We start from the raw sequence: 27,216 nt of genomic DNA, 5'->3' as shown, positions 1-27,216 counted from the left end.
CTTAACCGCTCACCTCTGGAATTTGGGGAAGGCATAAAGAAAATGAAATCTCTAAGAGACACTGAGATGCCCTACAGATCCCCGTCATCGCTGTGCACATGATATCAAGCCCCCTTGGAGGGAAAGGGGGAGGAAGAGCATGGACAGTCCCGGCAACAGGACCCAGGAGCCACAGTGTCCTGCCCCAAGTCTGGAGGACCCGCAAGCCTGAGCAGGAAAACCCTTCCCCGAGGCGGGCGGAGGAGTGCGCGGCACCGCCCCCGGGGCGGGCCCAGTGCGTGGCAGCGCCCGCCCGCCCCGTAGCGAAGTTTCCAGTTCAGCTTGTGTTTCATGCCGGCGGATTGTCCCCGAGACTCGGCTATGCGGTCCCTGCTGTTCCTGGCCCCGCTGGCCTGGCTTCTTCTGGCCCAGGCGAAGGACGACGCCAAGCTGGAGGGTGAGGGTGCGGCGGCAGAGCTGTGCCAGGCCGTCTCGCCGAGGACCGAGTGTCCAGGCGACCTGGGCTGGAAGGGCGGGGGAACTGGGTTGCGGTCATCTGTCCACTTGCCCGCGGGTGACTCCGATAGATCACTTCCTCTCGTGGGGTCGGGATTCCTAAGTTTGTGCTGCCGTCAGAGGAGCGGACAGCCGAAGCACACCCCGCCCCCGGTACGCGCCCCCTACCCTCTTTCTGCGCTCAGAGGAGCCCATGATCACAATTCCCGTAATAAATAGCAAGGCCCCTGCTGCAGTCTGGCCTCACCAGTTAGAGCACGTTTGCTGGAAGTGTTTCTTTATGTTAACCCTATTTTCCAGCTTCACAAACTGAGGCACCAGTGTGGATTGGTTTCCCGAAGGACCCACAGATAGCAATGAGTTCTTGTTAGGGTAAGGGGATGTGGCATGTTGGAACTGAATGCCTCAGGCAGCTGGGAGTGGCTGGTCCCATGTCGCTTGGCCTCCCAGCCAATTCTCATTCTACTTCCAACTGTGTCCCACTATTCCGCGTGCCCCACTATCCTGTCCTCCTAGCCCTTGCTGGACTAGACCACCCCCAGTACTGCTGTCTGAGACCCCCCCCCCCCCCCCGCCCCAGGAGGACAGACTGTGGACCACCCAGACAGGCAAAACTAAACCAGCCACATTCTCTAGGGCATCCTGTTTCCCTCCACCCATCCTGCTCGAGACCTGGGAGCTGGCCTGGCCACGGTGGGTGGTAGGACAGTGGAGGACTTTGGTGGGTGAGCCCTGTTGGTAAGAGAACTTGCCTAGCTTGAATGCAGAGCAGCCCAGGGTTTGGTCCTCCTCGGCACTGCATAAACTCAGGGAGGTTGAAGCAGGATTATCAGAAGTTCAAGGTTATCCTCAACTACCAAAAGGGTTGAGGTCAGTCTAAGCGACATGAGACCCCGACAAAGAAAAAAAGAAAAGAGAGGAAAGTGACTTTGAGATCCGTGTGCTGGGAACCACGGGTTTTTGCATGCCTCCTGCATCCGTGCACAGGGTCACACACCTTCCACTGGTAATGTCAGCGATGCTCCGTCTTTGAGAAGCTTGGTATTCTAGACTGGAACACAGGGTGGCAATGCCTCATTCCTAGAGATCACAAGATGAGGCCAGTCCCTGAGTCCCTTTAAAGTCAAGAGTCTGGACGTTTTTCTCTCCCGGCTCGGAGCAGCTAGTTTTTCTATAGGGTTTAATCTAGCATCGAAGGAGGACAGATAAGTCTGACCTATCTGATAAGTCCGACCACAGGGTTGGTAATGTGTGCAAAGGCCTGGTCCACCCAGTGACAGGAGCCTGGAGCTCTGTGGTCTCCATCTACCTCTTCTCCATCTTCTGCTGATGCATGCTGGGATACTCCAGACCATCCCAGTCACAGGAGCCTCAGCTGCCCTCTAGGAAGCCCAGAGTGGTGGGGTCAGAGACGTTCCCCACTACTGAGGACATGGTCCTTCATCCTGAAGGCCGTGCCTGAGGACACTTAGCTCCCCCTCATGGAAGGGCACCCCTCTGTGCCCAGAATGGAGGCATCGCCTGACAGACACTGAGTTCGGTACCTGAGATATTCTTTGGGTCTTCACATTAGTCTCTGAGAGAGGGCTCCTTTACCCATGATTCCTATGGGCAGTTGAGGACACTGAGGCACAGGGAGGATACATCCCTTGCTGAGCCGCCTGTTCTTACCGCTTTGCTCTACCATCTCTCGTTCACCTCTGCTGACTGGGGTCACAGTTTGTCCATCTGGGGAAATCTTTTCTGGACTTTGGGCAGCAGGTGGCGGGGAGGAAGAGCTGAGCTTTCTGGGTGTCTGGCCCATTTGGCCTTAGACAAAACAGGCTGCAGGTGGGTGGGGCCGGAGTGGGGTGGGGTGGGGATGGTGGTATCCTGGTGCAACCCATACCTCCTGTTGCCACTCTGTGGGTGGCCCAGAGCTCTGATGGGCTTGATGGTGGACTAGAGAGGGTACATGTACTGGTGGAGCCTGGAGAAGCCCCGGTTCTGGATTCTGTCTTCAGTCAGCTGTTTTTCCATGCTAGGTGCTGTAGTAGGTCAGGGTGCTGTGAACGTGGCTGGGTGTGGTGGTGTGCGCCTTTGACAGGCGGATCTCTGAGTTTGATGCCAGCATGGTCTACAGAGTGAGTTCCCGGACAGCCGAGGCACATGCTGGCCTATCTTCCTGCCCCCAGGGCCTCAGAGCTGGTGACCGCATTGGTTCTCCTCACCTTCAGGGAGACTTAACTTTTCAGGCAAGCTTTGGCACCCCTTTCTCTCATGTGAGCCACAGCTTGACCCCAGGATCAAGCGGGACAGCTTCCTGCCTAAGGGCTTAGGAGACCTGGTCTCCTTTGTTCTCTCAGCTCAAGCTCCTGATGTCCAGAGGTAGGGGAAGGGGAAGGCCTTACCTGCCTGCTGTTGGCCTGACTGGTTTGTTGTTGTTGCTGTTGTTTGTTTTGCTTTGTTTTTGAGTGTGTGTGTGTTGGGGGTGGGTGTTCTATTCATTTAAATAAATAAGAATCCAGGATTCAGAGGAGTCTTACCAGCCACTGAATTGTGGGCCTCTCCCCTAGCCTCCAAGGGCAAACATCTGAGTGGGAATCACGGTTGATAGCGAGGAAGGAAAGGGGGGCGCTATTATGCCTGGCCCTGGGATTTTTTTTTGGCAAGAAGAACAGAAGCCATCAGCAATATTCAGGCTGAAGAAAAATCATAAACAAACCATAAACTGAGTCTACCCTCTGGTCACATAGAGCCATGAATCCTGGGCAAGGCATCCCCTCACCAGTCAGCCCCACTGATTTCTCTTACTGAGTGCCTCGTGCCAAGCCTCTAGCAGCCCTGAAAGGCGGGCACTTTATTGTCCTTACTGAATAAGGGAAAAACTGAGTTCCAGGGGCTTGCCCTGGGTCACACAGCTTGTCAGAGGCAGTGCTAGGAGCTAAGCTGGCAGACCAGCCCTCACGCTCCCTTCTTGGGCGAGCTTCACAGCCTCACAGTCTTCAGGAGATGCTGGGGACTCCCACAGACACTGTCTTGGCAGTTTCCTCTAGCACATTCTGTTGCAGAGGTGAAATCACCCTGCAGCCTGGGAGAGGTCCCCTGTTAAGAAGGTGGTGACAAAGCCAGACATGTTGGGTGCAGTAGTTCATACCTAAAAATCTCAACATTTAGGAGTGGAGGTAGGAAGGCCAAGAAACTGATTCAAGGGCAGCTTTGTTACCTGTTGAGCTGGATACGGGCCTGGGTCACCTGAGAACCCTATTCAAAACGAGAGGGAGGGAGACGGAAGAAAGATGGTATCAGCTGCTCTGGCCACAGACCTTGACGGATGAGGGGGCTTTCGAGTTGGTTTCCACCCCAGGCAGCCTGAACTAGAAACATGGCATTGGGAGGAGAGTCAGCCATGCAGGTTTGGGGAGGACTGGAGTATGTCCAGCCTCGATGCCCGCATAGAGAGCAGGCAGCCTCTGAATCCTGTCTGCGGCATCTCCAGACTATCGCCCCGCACTGGCCAGAGAGATCTTCCCATAGTACAGCGCTCAGTGCGTCCTCCCTTCAACCCCCCACGTGATGCCTGTACCCTCTAAAGGCAGAGACTTCGTTCTACAAGGCAGGGTGCATCCCTTCCTGCCCCCTCTATTACTGCCTAACATGTTTGCCAGTTTCTACATTCAAGGACCCCAAGGGCAGGGAATCGGAAGACGAGGATTCCGCCCTGTTTTATCCTTAATCCACTCGATGGTCTGCGGCACAGCCTGAGCCCTTGGCTGTGGTGGCATGATGAAGGCCACCGTTTAAGGTTCATGTCCCCTCACTGTGCCCTTCTGTGTCCACAGATAACCTTTTGGTCCTCACTGTGGCCACAAAAGAGACTGAGGGCTTCCGCCGTTTCAAGCGTTCAGCCCAGTTCTTCAACTACAAGATCCAGGTGAGGACTTCTTGGGAAAGGCAGGGACAGTGTGTGGGGTGTGTGTGGGGAGTCCAGGGGCTGTGGAGTTAACGCGTTTGGGATAGATGTAGGTGCCACAAGGAGGCTTCTCAGAGGCTGAAGAGTGAGCTTGAGTTGGGATGAAGGGTGGAGTGTGAGCAGATTGCAGGAGGCGAAGGAGACGGAGAGCGGAGGCTAGAGAGATGCGGAGTGGTACCTGGATAGTGGCGTGCACCGGCCTCACTGGAAAGGCTAGTGTAGATGGCAGAACCTAGGGACCAGCACTCCCACAACCCCACATCTTACAATGGATGTGGTCTAAATACGTTCTCTGGAGTGTATACACTGCTGGTCTGCTGGGCATGGATTTCATGTCATCACTGGGCAGTTCATGGGGCCTGCCTGCAGGAGGTCAGCCCTCACCCCAGTGGACTGTTGTGAGTGTGGGCCACTGGGGACAGACAGTACCCAGCCTAGTCATGGCCTATGAGGAGCTGGGTATAAACCCAGGAAGAGAGTGTATTAGCTGCCATGGTTTGTGACAAAACAGGGTGCTATTTCAGGGATAGCTAGACCCAGGGTCCCAAGCATCAAAGGGCTTTATTTCCCATCTCCAGAAACAGGTTCTTTCCATTGAGGTAAGGTGACTCTAGCCCCAGACCCCTACACTACAGCCTTTCAACCTCAGCCAATCATGGCCTTAATTCCTAGGAAAGATTGTTAGGCCACGTTTGGGTTATATGGCCAAAGCTCTAGCTGTGGGAGGGGCTGAAGGAGTATGGGATGTAGCGATTGGTTGTGCGTGGTCACATGACCCAACCACTGCCATCTCTTGGTATGGTTTCCCTGCATTGAGCTGAAAGGAAGCGAAGATGTCCACTGCCTAAACTGGGTGGAAGAATATTTCTCTACCAAAGGCTGGGGGTCTCTCTCTCTGCAGTCACTGGGCCTGGGGGAGGACTGGAACGTGGACGGGGGACCATCAGCAGGTGGAGGACAGAAGGTTCGGCTGCTGAAGAAAGCGTTGGAAAAGCATGCAGACAAGAAAGACCTGGTTATTCTCTTCGTTGACAGGTGGGTATGCAGGGAATCTCATCCCGGGAGTGTGGAGTGGTGTTGGGGGTGGCGCCCGAAATAAAACATCTCCTGGACGTGTAAGGAAGCTCCCTCGCTAAGCTTATCTAAGGTCAGGAGACCCCAGGGTATGTCTCTGTGATGTAGGCCAATACTCCTGCTGGTGAAAAGATGGGCCGTGTGATGAAGATGATGGCCGAGCCAGTTTTAGTAGGACATGGTAACGGGGCAGGATGCGGTGTGCAGATCTGTCTCTCAGATGGTGGCTGGTGTAGGATGTGTGTGTGGGAGGGGGTCCTGATCCCCGCATCCTCCTGTGGGTGCTCTCTCTGAAGCGGCTTCATCTTCTTGCTTTGGCCACAGTTATGACGTGGTGTTTGCCTCGGGACCCCGGGAACTCTTAAAGAAGTTCCAGCAGGCCAAGAGCCAGGTGATCTTCTCAGCAGAGGGGCTTATCTACCCGGACCGGAGGCTGGAGGCCAAGTATCCCACAGTTTCTGATGGCAAGCGGTTCCTGGGCTCTGGAGGTAAGTGGTCATGTGTGGGGTATGGGTCCGGTGCCTGACTTTGCTTTGGGTCATGGGTTTCAAATGGATACTGTGTCAAAGAGAGCCTCTGAGGGGGTCCTCCTCGCTTTGTTGAAGGGCCATCTACCTGTGCTGGAGAAACTGAGTCACTCCTGACATCTTCACCTTCCACATCACTTCTATTTCCCAAAGATCTTTAGAGCCCAGTGACTCAGTGGGCTATGTGAGACCTTGTTTCAAAAGACTGGACTAGTGAAACTGCTCAGTGGGCATAGCCTCTTGCCATTCAGCCTTACAATTTGGGTTTGATCCTCAGAACCCACATGGTGGGGGGAGAGAAGCAATTCCCTGCAAGTTGTCCTCTGACCTACACATCACCATACACACACACACATACACTCATAAACACACACTCACCCCCATTTACCTATACATACAGATGTACACTCATTCTCCTACACACACTCACATACACAAACATACCCCCAACTCATACACACACTCATTCCCACTCCCACTCACACACATACCCCACACTTACCCACACACACTCACAACACATTCATACACGAATGTGTGAAAAAAAATTAAAAGCAAAAAAACAGAGTGGGGCAGGTGACTGAGTTGGTAGAATGCTTGTCCACATGTGCCAAGCCCTGGGTTCCATGGCCAGTACTACATAGGTGGTGTGGGGCCACACCTGCCATCCCAGAATTGGAGACACAGTGGCAGGAGTTCATAAGGTCATTCTTGGCTAACTGGAAAGGGTGAAGCTAGCCAGAGCTATGTGAGACACTTTCTCACAGAGGCAATGAAAAACCTCTGTATCTTCCTTTTCACACCTACAACACACTAGCTCCTGTCCTTCATTCTCTCCTGTGCTGAGCCTGGCCTACAGCCCTTTTCAGTCCTTTTAGAGAGTAGAACCCACAGGCCTCACCCTGCCTCAGCAGGGAGAGCTGTTCTCACTGGCCCAGAGAGCTAATACAGTTGCCATGGCCTAGTGGGGGCTATGGGAGAGGGAGTGAGGTGGAGCTAGCTAGCCCTGGGCCCAAGTGCCCTGCCCCCCCCTGCCCGTCTCCCCATCCCCATGCATCCCTCACTTCTTCCAGGAGCACCTTGGGGCTTTCTCAACCTGCCAGGGCTCAGACCCTGGAGTGCTGTGTTTTTCAGCCTCTCTCCTTCTCTGATACAAGTTGCTCAGATGATTATATAAAGGGGGATCCAAGGATCCTTCCAGATCCACTTTCTAGGGACCTAGCACTAAGTGGGTGTGGCTTAGTGGGTTCTGTTGGTCTTGGGAGTGCTCATCCGGTGGCCTCAGCTTTCATTCCACTTCCCCTCAGTCAGAAGAGGAGAGGCTAGGCTTATGAGGGTAGGGAGAATGGAGGAAGCCAGCCCAGAGGCTGGAAGCTAAGCATCTGTCTCTGTCCCCACTACCTCTTCAGGCTTCATTGGTTATGCCTCCAGCCTCAGCAAACTGGTGGCCGAATGGGACGGCCAGGACAATGACAGCGACCAGCTCTTTTATACCAAGATCTTCTTGAATCCGGAGAAGAGGGTGAGAGGTGGTGTGTGGGCTTTGGAGAGGGGTATGGGGAATCCTGACCCTGGATCCCACTGGCCAGACTGCACTGGGGACAGCCCTTTGGGATCTCAGTCCATTTGGGCTTCTGTAACAAACTGCCATAGGCTTGGGCCTTTTAAATAGCCTGGCCATAATGAGTGTGCCGTGTTTGGTTAAAGCAGAGCCTGTGGCATGGCTTGGTGGGTAAAGGTGCTTGCTGCTAAGCATAGTGACTCAGTCCCATCTCCACGACCCACACAGTCTGGAAGTTGTTCCCTGACCTCCATACATGCACCGTGGCACATACACACACAAACATAAGCACATACAAAAGAAAAAAAATGTGCCAGACTAAAGAATTAGCGTTGTGACTAAGAGCATCTGCTGCTGTGGCACAGGACCTAGGTTCTATTCCTTGCATCCATGTGATGGCTCACACTTGTCTGTGATTCTAGTTCCAGGGGATCCGATGCCTTCTTCCGATATCTCGGGGTACGTGCACATAACATACTTACATATGTGCAGGCAAAACACTCATACATATAAAAATAAGTAAAAATTAAAAAGCCAGGCCTAATGATGTATCTGTAATCCTAGCATATAGGAGACTGAGGCTGGAGGATCATAAACTTGAGGCCTGCCCAAACCGTTCTTCGGATTCTAAGAGCCTGTCTCCGAAATCAAAAGTTAATGTATAAGGAATGAAAAGCAATACTGTTAGCACTTCTCACAGGCATGTTGTGAAGATCAGATTCGGATATGTACATAGGAACCCGGGACTGGAGACTGCCTCGGCACGAGCTGTCATGTGGCTAGCATCTTTATGGTTGAGCCAGCTGCTTCCTTAGGTTCCTGCCTGTCTAGAGACTTCCCGGTTCTCTATGAATAGAGCCCAGGATGTGGCAGGCTGAGCTAGAGGGCAGGCTCCCCATGCTAGGTGTGCTGGGGACCTAGTGTTGGCTGGGGCTTGTCCCTGCTGCAGTCCGTCCTGCCTGCAGCCCATGACATCCTTCCTGCAGGAGCAAATCAATATCAGCCTGGACCATCGTTGCCGAATCTTCCAGAACCTGGATGGAGCCTTGGGTGAGCAGTAGCACTGTGAATGGGTGGGGCCGGAGAGGAAAAGAGGAGGTGGAGTCCTAAAGGGGAGGAGTGGGGCTAGAGAGGAGAAGAGGAGGTGGGGCCAGAGAGGAGAAGGTGGGGTGTCAGAGGGGAGAGGGGGTGGGGCCAAAGAGGAGGCGGGGTCTCAGAGGGGAGGAGGGGTGGAGCCTAAAGACGAAAGGGCGCTGAGGTGGGAGGCTTGAGCAGAAGCTGGAAAGAGTTGAGGATTCCTGTCAGAAGGAAAACCAAGTGGCTCCCTTGGTCATTGTTCTGGGCTATTGTCAGCCTCTTGCCCGGGTCCTCAGAGACGCTCCAGATGGTGGGAGGACACCTGTTCACTTAGGAGGACGCAATGATATCCATGACAGGCACCTGGCCCTCGGCCCCATCTTGCATGTTATATCAATACAAGTGACAACTTCTCTTTGGGCCCGAAATTGGTGATGACGTTTTGCTACAGGTCTTCCTGATTGGCCATGTCACACACACCTCGCTCAGTGCTGCCCCTTGTGTCTGCAGCTGGGATGTTCTAGTCTTTGCTGCCCCTCCCCCTTCCGGCTCTAATAAGTCATCACACTAAGGAATGGGGTCACTGTGGCCTTTGTGCTCCTTCTGTTCTGTTGTGTCAAGTACTTGTTGGCCACACGTTTACCCCCTAAAGAAGGGATTTCAGGGCTGGGAAGCTGACTCCGTGGGTAAAGACGCTTGTTACCAAGCCTTGAAGACCCGAGTTCGAGCCCCAGGAGACTCATGGCTAGGTGTTCTCTTACCTCCAAATATACACCCACAGACACTAAATAAATAAATGTACTTTCAGTTTTAATTTTTGCGAGGGGGGTTCTCTATGTAGCCCTTGTGTTGGAATTCATTCTGTAGTCCAAACAGGCCTTGAACTCTTAACTGTCTGCCTCATGCCTGGCTAAATATCATTTTTCGAGAGGCATGGCTGGAGGGACAGCTCAGGTGGTTAGGAACTCTTCCAGAAGAAGGGAGTTTGGTTCCTAGCACCCATGTCAGGCAGCTCATGGCCACCTGTGACTCCACGGGAGATGATGCCTCTGGGCTCCTTGGGCACCTGCATTTATGTGCACATGGGGAGACACACAGAAACACACTCTAAAAAAAAAGAGCAAAACTAAACCTTTCAAAACAAAAAGAAGTGGGGCTGGAGAGATGGCTCAGTGGTTAGAGCACTGACTGCTCTTCCAGAGGTTCTGAGTTCAATTCCCAGCAACCACATGGTGGCTCACAACCATCTGTAATGGGATCTGATGCTCTCTGCTGGTGTGTCTGAAGGCAGCTACAGTGTACTTATATATAATAAACAAATCTTTAAAAAATAAGTAAATAAAGGTAGAGCTGTAGCTAAGTGGTAGAGAACTTGCCAGAACAACAACAAGAACAACAAAAAAAAAGTTTGTATTTCTTAAAAAAAAAAAAAAAAAAAAAAGGCATGGACTGCTCTTCCAGAAGTTCTGAGTTCAAATCCCGGCAACCACACACATGGTGGCTCACAACCATCTCTAATGGGATCAGATGGCCTCTTCTGGTGTGTCTGAAGACAGCCACAGTGTCCTTATATATAATGAATAGTTCATTAAAAAAAAAAGAAGAAGGAATTTACAGATGGGGAAACTGAGGCTTAGAGGGTGAAGCAACTTTTGTAGAGCCAAAGTCCGTGAGCTCCCAGCCTTGGCCTGTCTGCCACTGTGCATTCTGATCCCCAGATGAAGTGGTACTCAAGTTTGAAATGGGCCACGTGAGAGCACGGAATCTGGCCTATGACACCCTCCCAGTGATTATCCACGGCAACGGGCCCACCAAGGTATGGAGGGTCCCAGCCTTGTGGGGCGTGTGGGAGGAAGCCCAGTTCTACTGTGACTGCATCCTGGGGGGAGTGACACCGGGGTCCTCTGATACAAGTTTGACCTGGGGTCCTGTTTCTCTATTGTGGTGGGCAGGTTCATCCCTCATGGACCACAGAACCTACAGAGCAGTTCACTGTCCCACCTAGGCTTTGAGGAGGACTCCGGTCATGTATTTATCGAGTAAACATGTATCGGAGGCCTGCACCAGGGACCAATCTGTCACACATAGGAGAGTTCCTTGTTCATGGTGTCGTGGAGGGGCTGGAGGCTGGTCACCAGCTTTAGAATCCTGTGGGTAGGAGAGGAAGAGAGCTGGGGGCAGGAACGCAGACCTGGGGCTGGGGGTGTGACTCAGTGGTAGACTGCACACCCAGCATGCCGAAGACTCTGGGTTTGATCCCCAGGGACCTCATACACCAGGCATGGTAGTGAACTCAGGATTAGGAATTTAAAGTCATCCTTGGCTACATGGTGAGTTCAAGGCCAGCCTGGACTAACTGAGATTCTATCCCCTCTCCCTCCCCCAAATAAAACAGAAATAAAAATGCAGATCTTGGTTTTACCTGGCTCTGCCATCTCCTGTGAGGGCGGGTATCTAGGAATCTGGGTTTTTATAAGCTCCCAGCTCCCTCTTTACAGCCAGGATGCTCTTCTGCATGGTGCAGCATTCCTCCAGAGACAGGGAAAGATAGCAAGCAGGGAGATGAAACCTGCTGTTTTGGCAGCGGGGTACATGGCCCTCTTGGCTCCTCTGAAACCTTGCCTCTGACTCCCAACAGCTGCAGCTGAACTACCTGGGCAACTACATTCCTCGGTTCTGGACCTTCGAGACGGGCTGCACCGTGTGTGACGAGGGCCTACGAAGCCTCAAGGGCGTTGGGGTGAGGCCTGGCAAGAGCTGAGGGGGGACAGTTGAGGGCAGTCCTGTGAGATGGGGGAGAGGAGAACGGTGTTTCCGTGAGAGCTGACGAGGTTATTGTCTGTCTGTGGGGTCACCCAAGTTCAGCTTTCCTCCTGATGCCCAGGTTCACTTTCTTTTCCCTAGCCCTTCATGTCCCTATAGCCTCTTCCTATGATGCGAATCCTTGCCATTATTTACGGCCCAGCTTAAACACCACATCAGCCAGGATCTGGCTATCCACTGGCCTTGGTAGGAGCCTGGGAGCCTCACCGTGTGTCCTACCAGCCCCATGCCTGCATGGCCTGCTTCAGTGTGACGGGGACATCTAGACTCCCAAGGCCATGTGCCTCCACCTCAGGTGTCCTGGGGCTGAGGTAGGGGCTCGGTGGCAGGCAGTGACTAGGTCCTGCTTGACTGTTGCTTTGTCCTTCCTTCTGCAGGATGAAGCTCTCCCCACTGTCCTGGTTGGTGTGTTTATTGAGCAGCCCACACCATTTCTATCCTTGTTTTTCCTGCGGCTGCTGCGCCTAAGATACCCTCGGAAACAAATGCGTCTCTTCATTCACAACCAAGTGAGTGGAAGCTGCCCTGTGGGGCTCTGCTCAAGGGCCCAGCCTTGTGAGCTGGCCTAAGACCTCTGGGCCGAGTGGAAGCGGGCTGTGCTCCTGAGTCTCTAGGCTGACTAGGCCAGGCAGGCTGGGCTTGGAACCCAGCAGTATGGCTTTTCTTAGTTGTGTGACCTGGGGCATCAACTTAAACTCTCTGCTTTTGTCTTCTCACTAGTTAAATTGAGGCCAGAATTGTGGTAATGTGCGAGCATTAAAAACAAGTTAACTGGGTTGGAGAGATGGCTCTGTGCTTAAGAGCACTGACTGCTCTTCACAAGGTCCTGAGTTCAATTCCCAGCAACCACATGGTGGCTCATAGACATCTGTAATGGGATCTGGTGCCCTCTTCTGGTGTGTCTGAAGACAGCTACAGTGTACTCATAAATAAAATAAGTAAATCTTTATAACAACAACAACAAACAAACAAACAAACAAAAGCCCCAAGTTAACCCATGAAGTGCACAGAAGAGTAAGGGCATCAGGAGTCCTGGTTAACTACTGAGAAGGCGGGTATGTGAGGTTTGTAAGTTCAAAACCAGCCCTGGGCTTCGTAGTGAAATTAGCCCTCTCACATTAAAAAAAAAAAAAGTTTTATAAAGGGGTAGGTAGTTTAGCTGTAGTATTCTTGCCTAGTATGTGTGGGCTTTGGGTTCTCTAAGTATTTTGATTTTTTAAAATTATGTGTTTGTGCGTGTGCATGTACACGTGAGAGCAGGTGCCCGTGGAGGCCGGATGTGGGTGTTGGACTCCCTGAAGCTGGAGTTGCATGGTTGGGAACCATCTGACATAGGTGCTGGGAACCAAGCGCAGGTCTTCTGGGAGAGCAGCCAGTGTTTATTTGTTTATTTATAGTTTTTGTTCGTTTTTTGAGACAGGGTTGTTCAGTACAGCCCTGGCTGTTCAGGAACTTGCTCTGTAGACCAGGCTGACTCAGAGATCCACCTGCCTCTGCTGCCTCCTGCTGGGGCTAAAGTTGTGCACCACCATTCCCAACTCAGCAAGTGCTCTTAACGGATAGTCAAGTCTCTCCAGGCCCAAGTCCTTAGGTTTTACCCATAATAGTAACGGGGGAGGAAAGGCTGCCATTCACAGGGAGTGTGTAGTGGGTAGCCTTGGCTCTTTTTTTTTTTTTTTAAGATTTATTTATTTCATGTATGAGTACACTGTAACTGTCTTCAGACACACCAGAAGAAGACATCAGATCTCATTACAGATGGTTGTGAGCCACCATGTGGTTGCTGGGAATTGAACTCAGGACCTCTGGAAGAGCAGTCAGAGCTCTTAACCACTGAGCCATCTCTCCAGCCCAACCTTGGGTCTTAGTTACCTATTTGTTGCTGTGACAAAACACCATGACCAAGGCAACTAATGAAATAAATCACAAATTGATTGTGCTTATGAGTCCAGAAGGTTGGAGTCCATGATAGTGGAACAAGGGCACGGAAGAGCCGTGAGCAGCAGGCAGAGTGAGAGAATAGTAGCGATGGCAGAAAGCTTTTGAACTCAAAGCCTGCTCCCGCCCCTGTGACACACCTTCTCCAACAGGGCCATGCCTCCTAATCCTTCCCAAACAGTCCCACCACCTAGGGACCAGCTGTTCAAACATATGAGCCTATAGGGGCTGTTCTCATTCATGTCACCACACCTTGACTGTTGTCATTTTTGTTTCCTGTCTCCTTAGTGCTTCTTGGTTTGATTTGATGACAGTCAAGTTGGGTTACCATTGCTTTAGCAGCTTCAGGGGACATGGGTGCAAGCCCTGAGCTCTGTGGGGAGAAGGTCTGGTGGCTTAGCGCTCTTCTGGCTAGGTAAAGCCTGGCCTCTCCTCTGCTTTGATGTGTCTTTGACTGGCCAAGTATTATTTAGTCTACGGGGCTCTTTGTCCTTTCTGAGCTCTGCTCAGATGCCTTGTCTGTGTCTCCCCTGTATATCTTTATATCAGCTATAACAAGAGACCCCATAGCAGGGACCCACAGTCTTCTACTCAGCTTGGCTCCATGCCTGAGTTACCCACATTCATTTCCAATGTACATAATGCCCCTATGGACAGAGAGGCGATGGGACATGCGTCCCAGGATATCATGTGTAGATGATGATGTAATACCACAGTGTCTTAGATTGGACATCCCTGCTTAGGTTTGGGACTAAAAATCCTGTTCTCTCCATTTCCCCGGGATAGGGGCCCCAGGTACAGATGGCCATATATGCATCCAGATCCCCTGGTGGTTAACACAACACCCCAAAGATCATCAGGGTTTCTGGATGTGTGGTCTTGGTGAGGAGGGGTTGTCCTGATGACAGACCTGTGCAGAGGCTAACGGGGCAGAGCCTGGCCGGGGATGTTGAGCAAGAGAGGATGGCCAGAGAAGAATACCCTGACAGAAATGCTGATGTGTCAGAGATAGCATTCTCTGGCAAGTGACAGGGGTGCTGCGTCTCCATGTGTCCCTTGCCTCCTCACCACCCCAGGAACAGCACCACAAGCTTCAGGTGGAGCAGTTCCTGGCAGAACACGGAAGTGAGTACCAGTCTGTGAAGCTAGTGGGTCCTGAGGTGCGCATGGCCAACGCGGACGCCAGGAACATGGGCGCGTGAGTCAGCCGTGGGTTCTCTGCATTTGCGGTGGTGGGCAGATGGGCCATGGCACTGGGAATTCAGAAGGCTCTGTGGTCTCTCACCTAGGCCTGACCCTGTCTGCGTTTCAGGGCTCTCCTCTCTGAAAGGAGGCAGTAGTCTCTGTCAGGACAACTTGGGGGCTTCCAGACAGTGTCATGCGGGTTTAGGAAGCAAACTGGAGAAAGAGGAAAGGCTGGAGGGCTAGAAGTAGATTGAGGCTGACGGAGAAACAGTCTCGCACTGTTTGTCTTATTATTAGGCAGATGGTTACTCGGTGAATGGGTTTACCTCCCAAGCCCGACCTCCTGGTTGTGGGAGGGTAGGTCTGACTTCACAAAGTTGTCCTCTGGCCTTGGCTCGCCTGAAATCTCAGGCAGGAGGGTCCGCTCAAGGTCATCCTCAATTCTGTAGCTGGCTTAAGGCCAGCTGGGGCTCCAAACAATGAAACTCCCCTGTCGCAGTCTGGGGCCGGCAGACTTCCTTCAGACTTCCTGTAAAGTATTGGATAGTCATCAGCTCTTGGCGGGCTCCAGCACCCTTGCTGAGATGTCTGCCGTGCAGCGTTCAAGATGGCCACCGATGTATAATGAATGAGTGAGATCGTGTTCCAGAAAGATTTTATTTAGGGACACTGGCACTCAACTTCCTCAAAGGAAGGTGTAATTTTCTTTTGACATTTTTTTCCCCCTCTCCTAGTCATTTAGAAACAGAAAATCATTCTCGGTGGAACAAACGTGGCTGTGGGAACCCTCAGACCAGGGACCATTGCTTTCTGAGCTTTGGACTAGTTAAACAGAAGGGATTTTTTTAAAAAAGGAAGGTTTTTGGTATTTTGAGGCAGGATCTAATGATGCTCAGTCTGGCCTTGAACTCACTGTGTAGCCAAAGCCGCCCTCAAACTTCACATTCTTTTCCCCCAAGTGCTGCTACTTACGGGTGTGTACCATCGTACCCAGCAGCTTTTTTAAAAATGTAGGGTACTAGAAATAAGCCAAATCTCATACCAAGCAAGTGCTCTGCCTCTGCTGTGTACCCCAGTTTCCATCGCTGCTAGTAGCTCAGTTGCTCTCAAGACAGGCATTGTTGAACCCCATCTGGTGGCTTCCCCAGATCAAGCCTTTGCCATCACTAAGTCCTTAATCTGAGAGCTCAGACGCCTGTTAGAATTGGGAGGGGGACCTTTGAGATCCTGGCCTGCTCCTGAGTTCCTGTGAGTCCTAAGTCTCCTTTCCCGGTACGTCATAACGCCAAGCTACGGAGACAGATGTGGTATCTTCTGAGGAAGCTCGGGGACCAACCTCTCCCTTCCTCCCCCCTTCACCCTCTTTCCTCTCACAGAGACCTGTGCCGCCAGGACCAAACTTGCACCTACTACTTCAGTGTGGATGCCGACGTGGCTCTGACTGAGCCGAACAGCCTAAGGCTCCTGATTGAGCAAAACAAGTAAGATTGTGGGTGACCTCTGGAGCAAAGCCTGGTCAGGCTGGGAGGCCCCTTGACTTTCTACTCTTTGGGGTTCCCAACCTAACAACTTCAAAGGTCGATAGAATGGCACCTTCCTGGGTCCGTCCCCAGCGTAGGAGGGATGAGTTTTCTGATGAGCCAGGCCTGCCCTACCTCAGAGATACGAAACCAGTATGCAGATCACAGGTTTCCAGGCTCCTCCCCTTCCCCATCCTCATCAGGTCTCCCTGTCTCCCCACCCCCACTCAGGAATGTCATCGCACCACTCCTCACCCGCCATGGAAGGCTCTGGTCCAACTTCTGGGGGGCACTGAGTGCGGATGGGTACTACGCCCGCTCGGAGGACTACGTAGACATTGTGCAGGGCCGTCGTGTGTGAGTACCCACGCCTTCGTCTCTCTGGGTCTGTGGTACCTCTACCCAGCATTCCCGGTTGCGCTGAATCTCAAGCAGAGAGGACTAGAGTCAGACACACAGAAGAAGTCCTGAAAGTTGTCTTGGGCCCCCATGCCTGGGGTGGGAAGGGGAGACCGGCACTGTTTAGGATTTAACTCAGTAGTGGGATGCTTGCGAGGCCCCATGTTCGGTTCCCAGCATCAAAACGAAAGAAAAAAAGTCCGATTAGATCAGGCAGAGTGGCTCAGTGAGTAAGGGCTCCTTTTGCCCAACTGACAACATGAGTTTGGTCTCCGAGACCCACATGGTAAGGGGAGGAAACCAGTTCCCGAAAGTTGTCCTCTGATCTCCACCCATGTCCTCTGGCTCACACATGCACACACACATGTGTGTACACAAAATAAAAACATATAAAAAACAGATTAGCACCCTCAAATGAATACCTCCCCCAGACATCGACTATGACCTCAGGTTCAATAGACTCAACTCTTGATTCTCCTGCCTCGGTCTCTCAAATTCTTGGATGGCCGATGGGTGCCTGCACACCCAGTTTATGTAGAATTTTGATACAGCCCTTCCTTCCCGGCTCCAGGCTTCCAGGCTTCGAGTCTTCAGCAAGCCTGTGACCCTGTCACATCTCTCTCTCCCTCAGCGGCGTCTGGAACGTGCCTTACATCTCGAACGTCTACTTGATCAAGGGCAGTGCCCTGAGGGCCGAGCTGCGGCACGTAGATCTGTTCCACTACAGCAAGCTGGATTCCGACATGAGTTTCTGCGCCAATGTCCGACAGCAGGTCAGTGGGCTTGGGTGGGGGAAGGTGTGGTCCCCTGGCCTTGACCAGCACATTTCTGAGGGCACTGGGGTGAGGCTGGTCCTTCTGCCTCGGTCTCCCAGGTTCTGGGATTACAGACCTGTGCCACCACATCCAGCTCATTTGTCACTTTGATAGAACCTGAAGAAAATCGAACTTCCTGCCTCTGTGTGGTCTGGCAATTATGCCCAAGAGACATATTTGTGTCTTCATATCTTGCCTCATATCTCTTTTTTTAGTTTTGGTTTGGTGTTTTGGTTTGTGTGTGTGTGTTAATCAAACCCAGTGTCCTGAGTGTCTCAGTAATGTGAGATTTCTTCTTGTGTGTGTCTGCATATGTGTGCTTGTGTGTGTCTGCATATGTGTGTGTGTTTCTGTGTGTGTCTGCATATGTGTGTATATATGTCTGTGTGTCTGTGTCTGTGTGTGTCTGCATATGTGTGTTTGTGTGTGTCTGCATATGTGTGTGTATGTATGTCTGTGTGTTTCTGCATATGTGTATGTTTGTGTTTCTGTGTGTGTCTGCATATGTGTGTATATATGTCTGTGTGTCTGTGTCTGTGTGTGTCTGCATATGTGTGTATATATGTCTGTGTGTCTGTGTCTGTGTGTGTCTGCATATGTGTGTTTGTGTGTGTCTGCGTATGTGTGTATGTATGTCTGTGTGTGCATATGTGTATGTTTGTGTTTCTGTGTGTGTCTGCATATGTGTGTATATATGTCTGTGTGTCTGTGTCTGTGTGTGTCTGCATATGTGTGTTTGTGTGTGTCTGCATATGTGTGTGTATGTATGTCTGTGTGTTTCTGCATATGTGTATGTTTGTGTTTCTGTGTGTGTAACAGCATGGTTAGGTTTTCCCCTGTGACCAGCATGTCAGCATCACAGCCCTTGCCCTACAGGCTTGAAGCTCTGGGTGCAAATCCCCAGTGTGGCAAACAAGAAAGGGGGGAAGGGAGAGAGAGTCCTTCTCTTTTATCTCTAGTCCTCCATGAAGCCTTCTCTGATTGCATCCCCAGGCTGGGGCTGTGATTGGTGCTGGGGACATGCACTGTACTTGGAGGTCTTTAGGGTCACTGCATGGCCCTGCTCTCCACCCTCTGGGGTGAGCAGGGTGAGGAAGCTTTTCTATCTACCCTTCAACTCCTCATAGGGGGTGTTCATGTTCCTGACCAACCGGCATAGCTTTGGCCACCTGCTGTCCCTGGATAACTACCAGACCACCCACCTACATAACGATCTTTGGGAGGTGTTCAGCAACCCTGAGGTAAGACCTAGGTGGTTGGACCTGGGCTGGAAGTCAGAGAGACTCCAGTTGACTGATCTTGTTAACTGGGGACTGCATGACCTGTTCTCCACACGTCCCCACTTACCTCTATATTCCAGTATAGAGGGACACATTGCCACCTAGTGGAGCAGGAAGCTATGACTTAACTGAGCCTTTTTAACCTTTGAGCCACCCTTACTTTGGTTCTAAATGGGTCTTCCTGGCTTGGCTTACCCCTGAGGGTGTTGTTGCTTTGATCAGAGGAAGCAGCAGTTGTGACCATGTGTGACAGTATGCATAAACCATGGGGCGTTAGCTGACACGGGCATTTGTACATGCCTGTACACAGACACACTCATGTACTTGAGTGCAGATTCGAGATCCTGTGTATCTCTACAACACTTCCACACCCAGCAGGCATGTGTAATTTGCCTCTCACGAGGTCAGGCCTAGTCACGTTTTGAGGAGCCTGAACGCTGGAGATTCTTTGGGAGCCACCAGTGTTTTTCCTCTTGAGGTGACCCCATTCCGTGAACCGTGTCACATTCTCTCCAGGACTGGAAAGAGAAGTACATCCACGAGAATTACACCAAGGCCCTGGAGGGGAAGCTGGTGGAGACGGTAGGCGTGGGAGTGCATGGGGGCAGAGCTTCAATATGTGTGTGTGTGTGTGTGTGTGTGTGTGTGTGTGTGTGTGTTGAGCGTCTGTCTGTCTGAATGCCCTGGCAGTGCTTGGGGTCCAGCTGAGGGCTGTAGATACTTTGACAAGAGGGACAGAATGGCTGGGCGTGGTGGGGTGAGCCTGTAATCCCAGAACTCAGATGGAGCTGGAGGTGAAAAGGATTGTCCTCAAACAGCTCAGAGTGAGGGATGGGGCTGTCCTTCCGCACACCAATCGCATCTGCCCAAGGTGCACACTCTTCCCAGGATGATACTGGTAGCAGCGGTTATATCCTTGGCTGGAATGTCTGTCTGATCTGTCTTTCTTCAGCCCCTCAGTCAATCTCACCAGCATCCACTGAGCCCTTACTCCTCGGGGGAAGGGGGCACTCAGAGGATCAAGGAGCGGGCTGGGGAAAGACTCAAGAGGAGCCCCGAAGGGGTTCTTACATTTTGAGGAGGACGTGGTGCTGTCAATCTGGACCCCCATGATGGAACCTTCATTCTTCCCAGCCTTGTCCGGATGTCTACTGGTTTCCCATCTTCACGGAGGCGGCCTGTGATGAGCTGGTGGAGGAGATGGAGCACTATGGCCAGTGGTCTCTGGGTGATAATAAGGTGATGCCTGGGAGGCTGTGGGAGACTGCCCTTCTCGGTTCTTCTCCTGGTTACCTAGCGGGTCTACCCAGGACTCTTCACTTTCAGGGTGCGGGCAGGCAAGAGCACAAGGTTTAGAAACTGGGGGTGTAGGTTCCCAAGTAGACATTGCCAGTTGTGTGGCTTTGAGCTGCCTTCAAGTGAGGCTCAGAGTTTTTATCTCCTGGCTTGCCTGTTGAGTGTTTCAGCTTCCTGCCCCGGGCGAGCATTTGAGAATGGGGAGAAATGAGCCAACTCGGTACAAAGGGCATTGGGTACCAGGTCTACATTCATCAGACATCTGATGCAAGTGGCATGGTGAAGGTTGTTGTCCAGAGTCCATGCCTACACTTGACTTGGAACTTTCAGCGTTGTCCTTAAAAAGATGCACACATTCCTAGATCTCTGTGCCTCTGGTTAGCTGAATTCTGACCCTACAACTGGACTAACTAAGCAGGTTATCTGCCCAACCCATTTATTTCAGTGTCTGGGAAGATCTCTACTTTAGTGACAGGGACAGTCATGGAGCCCAGAACCTCAGTGAATGGTAGCTTCTGCTTCTATGCCATTTCTCAGGGACTTCAAATACCATGCAACTCAGTGGCAGAACACCTGCTTAGTGTCACCAGACTCTTAAGTTCAGTTCTCAGCATCGAAGACAAAACCCCCAAAGCACCCATGCATTGTCTCCTAGTTTCTGAGGGTCAGGATCCATGCATGCCTTACCTGGGTCCTCTGCTCTGGATCTCATAAAGCTGCAGTTTGGGGGTCTGCTGGAGCTGTTCTTTGTCTATGGATTGAGGACTCATCAGCTCACCATGTTGTTGCTGGAGCAAGTCAGTCCCCTGAAATGGAGAACAGAGCCATAACCTGCCTGTTCAAGATTCTCTGTTAAAAGGCTCACCTGATAGATCTACCCAGGATAACCTTTCTGTTGATTAACCCAAAGTCGATGGATTAGGACTTTAACGACTTCTCCAACGTTCCTCCTCTTGGTCATAAAATGTCCTATCCTGTACCAAGGTCAAGGGGAAGGAATGGGTCAGAGGGAGTCTGGGTGCCATCTTAGGTTCTCCCTCTGTGGTCACTTCCAGGACAACCGTATCCAGGGTGGCTATGAAAACGTGCCCACTATTGACATCCACATGAACCAGATCACCTTCGAGCGGGAGTGGCACAAGTTCCTGGTGGAGTATATCGCCCCCATGACAGAGAAGCTGTACCCCGGCTACTACACCAGGGTGGGTCTGCCTGGAGGGGCAGGATGGGGGATGGGAGTACAGTTCCAGCTTTAGGGAGAGGCTAGATGTCTTGGTCTCCAAGGAAGAAAAGTATCTTCACCCCGTGTAGACACAGAACTGCTGATGGGTGGGGCCTTGAGAAGTACCACTGCATGTTGTCCTAGGCTCTGACCATGCCTCCTGTGAATCTTTCATCCATCTATCTGTCTATCCATCCATCCATCATTCATTCATTCATCCATCTATCATCTATCTATTCATCTATCCATCTATCATCCATCCATCCATCCATTTACCCATCTATCCATCTATCATCTATCTCCATCATTCATCCATCCATCCACCTATCCATTTCTTGTCTATCTATCTATCTACCTACCTACCTACCTACCCATCTATCTAGGGCCTTGCATGTCTAGACAGTCATTTTACCTACAGAGTTACATCCCCAGCTCTCTTAATTTGTTGCCTTTTTTTTTTTTTTTTTTTTTTTTTTAAGCCAGCAATAGGTCTTTTGAGACAGGGTCTCTATACAGAGTAGTCTGGCCTGGCCTTGGACTTGGGATGATCCTCCTTGTTTGGCCTCCCAAGAGCTGGGATTACAAGTCTGAATCACCAACACTAAGTCTTGGTTCCCTGTTTTCTTTTTTATTTTGAGACGTTGGTCTCACTAACTTGCTTAAAATGACCTTGAACTCACTTTGTAGCCCAGGCAGGCCAAGGACTTTATTCATTTGTTTGTAAGTTTACTCAGTTTGTTTTGCTTTTTAAATTTTATTTTGAATTCTATGTAGCTGTGTGTACTTGCATATGAGTCGGGGGGGGTTAGAAGAAGGTGTTGGATGCTCTGGAACTGGAGTTATAGGCAGCTGTGAGCTACTGTGTGGATGGTAACTGATCCTGGAGCACCATGTACTCTTCACCACTGAGCTATCTCTCCAGCCCTGCTCTCTGGATCTTTAAACCTTGTCTTTATCATCCCACTAGTTCATCAAAGAAGCCACTCAGCTGGCTGCAAGCCCATTCCATCCCCTACTGTCCTACTGGTATCACTTACAGGTCTTCCTTCATGTCTACCAAGCGAGCACGTCATCAAATGAACTACAGTCCCCCATTTCCTCCACCCCCCTCTTGGCCTCTTGAGACAGGGTCTTTCTGAATAACCCAAGCTTGACTAGAACTTGCTATGTAGGCCAAGCTGGCCTCGAACTTAAAGCAATTCTTCTCCCTCACAGGCATGAATGCCTGTCTTAGGGTCTTACTGCTATGAGCAGACACTATGACCAAGGCAACTCTTATAAGGACAACATTTAATTGGGGCTGGCTTACAGGTTCAGAGGTTCAGTCCATTATCATCAAGGTGGGAGTTTGACTGCATCCAGGCAGGCATGGTACAGGAGGAGCTAAGAGTTCTATATGTTCAGGGGCTGGAGAGATGACTCGGTGGTTTAGAGCACTGAATGCCCTTCTAGAGGTTCTGAGTTCAGTTCCCAGCAACCACACGGTGGCTTACAACCTTCTGTAATGGGATCTGATGCCCTTTTCTGGTGTGTCTGAAGATAGCAACAGTGTAATCGTATACATAGAACAAATAAAAATTCCTTAAGAGTTCTACATCTTCATCGGGAAGCCACTAGGAGAAGACTGGCTTGCAGGAGGCTAGGACTGAGGGTCTTAAACCCTGAAACCACAGTGACACACTTCCTCCAACAAGGCCACACCTACTCTAAAAGACCACACCCCCAAACAGTACCAGTCCCTGGGCCAAACGTATTCAAACCACCATACTGCCCTTTTCTTTTTCTTTCAACTTTATGTGGATGAGTGTTTTGCCTGTCTGTTCCCCATGGGTGTACAGTGTCTGCGGAGGACACAGGTGGTCGGGTTCTCTGGGACTGGAGGTGCTGGAAATGGAGCCCTGGTCCTCTGGAAGAGCATCCCTTCTCCAGTGCACCTTTCTCAGGAATCGGCAGTGTCTATAGTGGCCAGAGAGAGAAAACAGAGTTGGACTCCTTCCTGTTCCCATTCTGCCTTCCTTCCCTTCCTCTCTCTTCCCAGCCTGCACTCTTCTTACACCTTCCCTCTTTCCTTACGTTCTTCCTGAGACCCTTCTGTGTCAGAACGTAAGCAGCCCCCATCCTCTGGGGGTGAACGTCACAGCAGATCATATGGAACCTCACAATGCACTCTGTCCCTCCTTGGCTCTTTACAGCCTCTCTTGACTGATGTAGGCTTTCTCTCCCCCTGCCCTGCCCTGCCCACAGGCCCAGTTTGATCTAGCCTTTGTTGTCCGCTATAAGCCTGATGAGCAGCCTTCCTTGATGCCCCACCATGACGCCTCTACCTTCACTGTCAACATAGCCCTGAATAGGGTTGGAGAAGATTATGAGGTGAGCCAGGGTCTCAGACCTCGGGGCAGGCTGAGGGAAGAGCCAGGCTCCGATGAACAAAACCCAGTGACTATAACCGAGAGTCCCATGGCTCAGGAAGATGGTGCTAGGTACGTGGGGAGGGCTTCCTGGGAGAGTAAATTGAGACTCTTGCTTGGCAAGAGGGAGTGTCTTCACAGGAACCACGGCACAAACTCCAGAAGGTCTGGGCAGTTTTTCTGCATCCGGCCTTCCTCAGGATTCCTGTGTTCTGTAAGCTTTCTTCGCCTCTTTCCTTCTGTCTTTGTGTGAGTTGTGAGAACAAGCAAGGGGGGGGTCCCAGGTCATGAGTTATCAGAAACCCCAATAAATACTGAGTGACAGCCACTGGTGAAGGAACTTGGGGACTCTCCTCATGAGAAGGAAGAGGGTTTCTTTGGGAGTATGGAGACTGTTATCGTTGATCTGGGGCACAAAACCATGGCTGGTCGAAAGCACTAGGGAAACCAAGAAAGCATTGAGATCAAGGAAAACCATTCTGAGGGGCCTCAGCTAGGGACAGTGGGTGACCTAGCCTGGGCCTCCATCCATGATCATATGCGATTTATAAAAATATGTATTGAGAGATGGTCTCATCGTGTAGGGGCTGGCCTCAAATTCACAGAGATCTGACTGACTCTGCCTGCTGAGTCCCGGGCTTAAAGCTGTGTGCCATCAAGCCTGGCCACACCTATTTTTAAGTTCCTCTGGACTTGGCCCTGGAGTAGACATCCATAAAAACAACTGTGGGGGACTGCAGAGGTGGCTCTGTGGATGGTGTGATTGCCTATTGTGTCCCAATCTCTGCGTTCACTGTGGCACTATATAAAACCAGGCATGGTGGCGCACACCTGTCATCTCAGCACTTAGGAGATAGAGAAGAAAAATCACAAGTTCAAGGTCATGCTCAGCTACATAGCATAGCAAGGGCCAGGCAAGCCTGAGCTACATTCGACCATCTTCAAAACCAAAACCAAAACAGCTGTTGTTACAGGAGTTTATCAGTGGGGACCACTCAGACAGTTTATAGCTAATTGAAAGCTGCCTAGGACCACACCTAAGCTTCCAGGATGCAGTTAATTTTTTTTCTTTTTCTTTTTTTGAGACAGGGTTTCCCTATGCAGTAGCCCTGGCTATCCTGGAACTAGCTCTCTAGACTAGGCTGGCCTTTAACTCAGAGATCTACCTGCCTCTGCCTCCTAAGTGCTGGGATTAAAGGTGTGCGCTATCACTGCTCAGTATGAGAACTTGAATTTTTTTTTTTAAAGGGGAGAAACCAAACAGTGCCATCTCACTTGGCAGCTACAGGGAGCTTCATAGATGTAAACAGCGTGAGAGTTGGGTAATTTTCCACGGATGTCTCCCTCAAGGAGATCACAGCCTAGCTAAGCCTGGAGTGGCCTCAGCAAGAATACAAGCTGGAAGAACCTGTGCACTGTTTGGCCCCATCACACTATATTTTTTGAGAATTTAACAGCAGGAAGTTATGTGTGGTGTAGCAGCACCGGGGAGGCAGTGATAGAAGGTTCTCTTGAGTTCAAAACCAGCTTGATCTTCTATAGTGACTTCCAGGATAGCCTGTGTAGAAAGACCCTTTCTTTTAAAAAGCCAAACGAAACAAATTAATAGGGAAGCAATATATCCCTGAGCCATGAGTTCTCCACCAGGAGCCGTTTTGACCCCTGGGGAGCATCAGGGATTCCTGAAGCTATTTTGAAGTGTCTGACTCTGAGGTTGTTACCGACATTTAGTAAGACTGGAGGCCAGGATTACCCAGGACAGCCCTGGCAACAAAGTATCTGTAGTCCTAGGAATGAGTAATTTGTCCATGAGTTGCAGAAACCCGGGGGTTCTCTTGCTTCCTCGGCAACTGTACCCCTGCTGAGCCACACCCCCAAGCAGTACTGAGTTAAATGTGTGAGTGAATGTATGTATAGTATATGATGTGATTGTTTTTCAGACAAGGTCTGGTGTAGCTCTGGTTGGCCACAAACTTGCTATGAAGCTGAGGTGGCTTTACACTCACAATTCTTTTTTAATATTAATTTTTCTCTTGTATCCAAATGTCACATGTGGAGCTTAACTTTTTTTTTTTTTTAAGATTTATTTTATTATGAGTATGTCGTAGCTGTCTTCAGACACACCAGAAGAGGGCATCAGCTTCCATTACAGATGGTTGTGAGCCACCGTGTGGTGGCTGGGAATTGACCTCAGGAAGAGCAGTCAGTGCTCTAACCACTGAGCAACCTCCACAATTATTCTGTTATAACCTTTTGAGTGTTAGGATAACAGGTCCACACGTAGCTAAATTCTCTACAGAAGCAGAGCCTGAGGGTTGGGGGAATTACAAACTTAGAAAAGGGTTGAAAGATGGAGGTGAACTTTGCCCAGGGATGCCTGACTTCAAGGTCAGCCTGTGCATCTCCTAGTGTCTTCTCAGACATCCCCAGATCCTCAGTGCTGATAGGCCCCTTGGCCATGATAGAGCTGGAAGCTGTAGGGACAGGGGATTCTAACTAGGGAAGAACTCACGATACTTCCTCTCTCCCAGGGCGGAGGCTGCCGATTTCTGCGCTACAACTGCTCCGTGAGAGCCCCAAGGAAGGGCTGGGCCCTCATGCACCCCGGGCGCCTCACACACTACCACGAGGGGCTTCCCACTACCAAGGGTACTCGCTACATTGCTGTGTCCTTCGTTGATCCCTAACTGCCCAGCGCCTGCCTCTGTTGGACCTATCCGTTGACAACCACTGCCTAGCAGCCCCTGGGGCCTGATTCCTGAATTCCTGTTGCTCTTGAAGCCGCCAGTTGGAAGGATTGGGCGCAGGCCGGAGATGAGGCACCCCTTCAAGACTGGGGCTGCCCATGGTGCTCCCACTAATCTCAGGAGATGGTGGTAATGTTCATCTTCCTGGAGTTCCCAGCCCCCCCCCCTTCCTTCTGACTTTCTCTGGGGCCAGACTTCAGCTGCCTTTGATACTGGAGAGTCAGAAGCTTTGCCTAGAGTACCTCAGGAAGAGCTAGAGCTGGTCCCCAGGATTCTGTTTCAAGTTTCAGTGCCACCAAGATCTGCGTCACCCCTGAACTTACCCCAACTTCACCCCTGAACCTAGAACTGTTGATGCCCTTTCGTCCAGGTTTTTTTTAGTTATCACCAGAGCAAATAGTCTCTATTGAGACTGGTCACTTGAAATCCTCCCGGAGGGGCAGGAAAGACATCTGTGACAATGCTTGGTTCTCTACTGACCTTGCTTGGGGGAGGGGCATATGTCCACACTGTACTGGGTCACCCTGTCCCGACGCCTCTGGAGACAGGGACAGAGATGAGAGTTCTATTAAACGTTGTTCAGACCAGTGTATGAGAGATGTCTGGGGTGGGGCAGAATACTTGTGGCTGGCAGATATCAGCAGAGACCTTTCTGATACTGGGAGAGCCTGTGGCTGGAAGGACAGGCTGTCGGTAGACTGGAGGACTCCTGTTTCTCAAACTCAGTGCCTTGCGGCCTCTAGAGTTTTATAACAGTCTCTACCATGAACTGGGAACTGGCTGGGACATACTGCTTCAGTTGCCGAGACCTGCATTACCTGTTACTGCCTCTTCCAGCCTTTTTCAGCCCTTCCTGCAGCCTTGAACATGAATGGATGAAAGAACAGAACTTTGGGT

At 51.1% G+C, this 27,216-nt stretch overlaps 1 protein-coding gene across 1 annotated transcript; it reads left to right on the top strand.

Annotated features, from left to right (window-relative positions):
* Nucleotides 1-304: 304 nt before the first annotated feature.
* On the top strand, nucleotides 305-26,891 carry PLOD1 (procollagen-lysine,2-oxoglutarate 5-dioxygenase 1). The gene is made up of 19 exons (XM_080920735.1): nucleotides 305-436; nucleotides 4,317-4,408; nucleotides 5,349-5,482; nucleotides 5,846-6,009; nucleotides 7,458-7,570; nucleotides 8,596-8,659; nucleotides 10,405-10,502; nucleotides 11,325-11,426; nucleotides 11,887-12,018; nucleotides 14,524-14,645; nucleotides 16,009-16,113; nucleotides 16,384-16,509; nucleotides 17,183-17,324; nucleotides 18,494-18,607; nucleotides 19,163-19,228; nucleotides 19,781-19,885; nucleotides 20,998-21,144; nucleotides 23,409-23,534; nucleotides 26,104-26,891. Exons 1-19 carry the CDS (start codon nucleotides 331-333, stop codon nucleotides 26,257-26,259), a joined length of 2,214 nt encoding a protein of 737 aa, XP_080776861.1. The 5' UTR covers nucleotides 305-330; the 3' UTR covers nucleotides 26,260-26,891.
* Nucleotides 26,892-27,216: the final 325 nt, after the last annotated feature.

Source organism: Micromys minutus (genome assembly GCF_963924665.1).
Source record: "Micromys minutus genome assembly, chromosome: 9".
Lineage (NCBI taxonomy): Eukaryota > Metazoa > Chordata > Mammalia > Rodentia > Muridae > Micromys > Micromys minutus.
This window is presented reverse-complemented; position numbering and strand designations above follow the sequence as displayed.

Bases quoted from the DNA above. Each gene is read 5' to 3' on its own strand.
- PLOD1 (XM_080920735.1), top strand. From the start codon at position 331: ATGCCGGCGGATTGTCCCCGAGACTCGGCTATGCGGTCCCTGCTGTTC. The intron at 11,427-11,886 runs GTGAGGCCTGGC...TTCCTTCTGCAG, and splicing joins GAAGCCTCAAGGGCGTTGGG to GATGAAGCTCTCCCCACTGT. The intron at 19,229-19,780 runs GTAGGCGTGGGA...CATTCTTCCCAG, and splicing joins AGGGGAAGCTGGTGGAGACG to CCTTGTCCGGATGTCTACTG.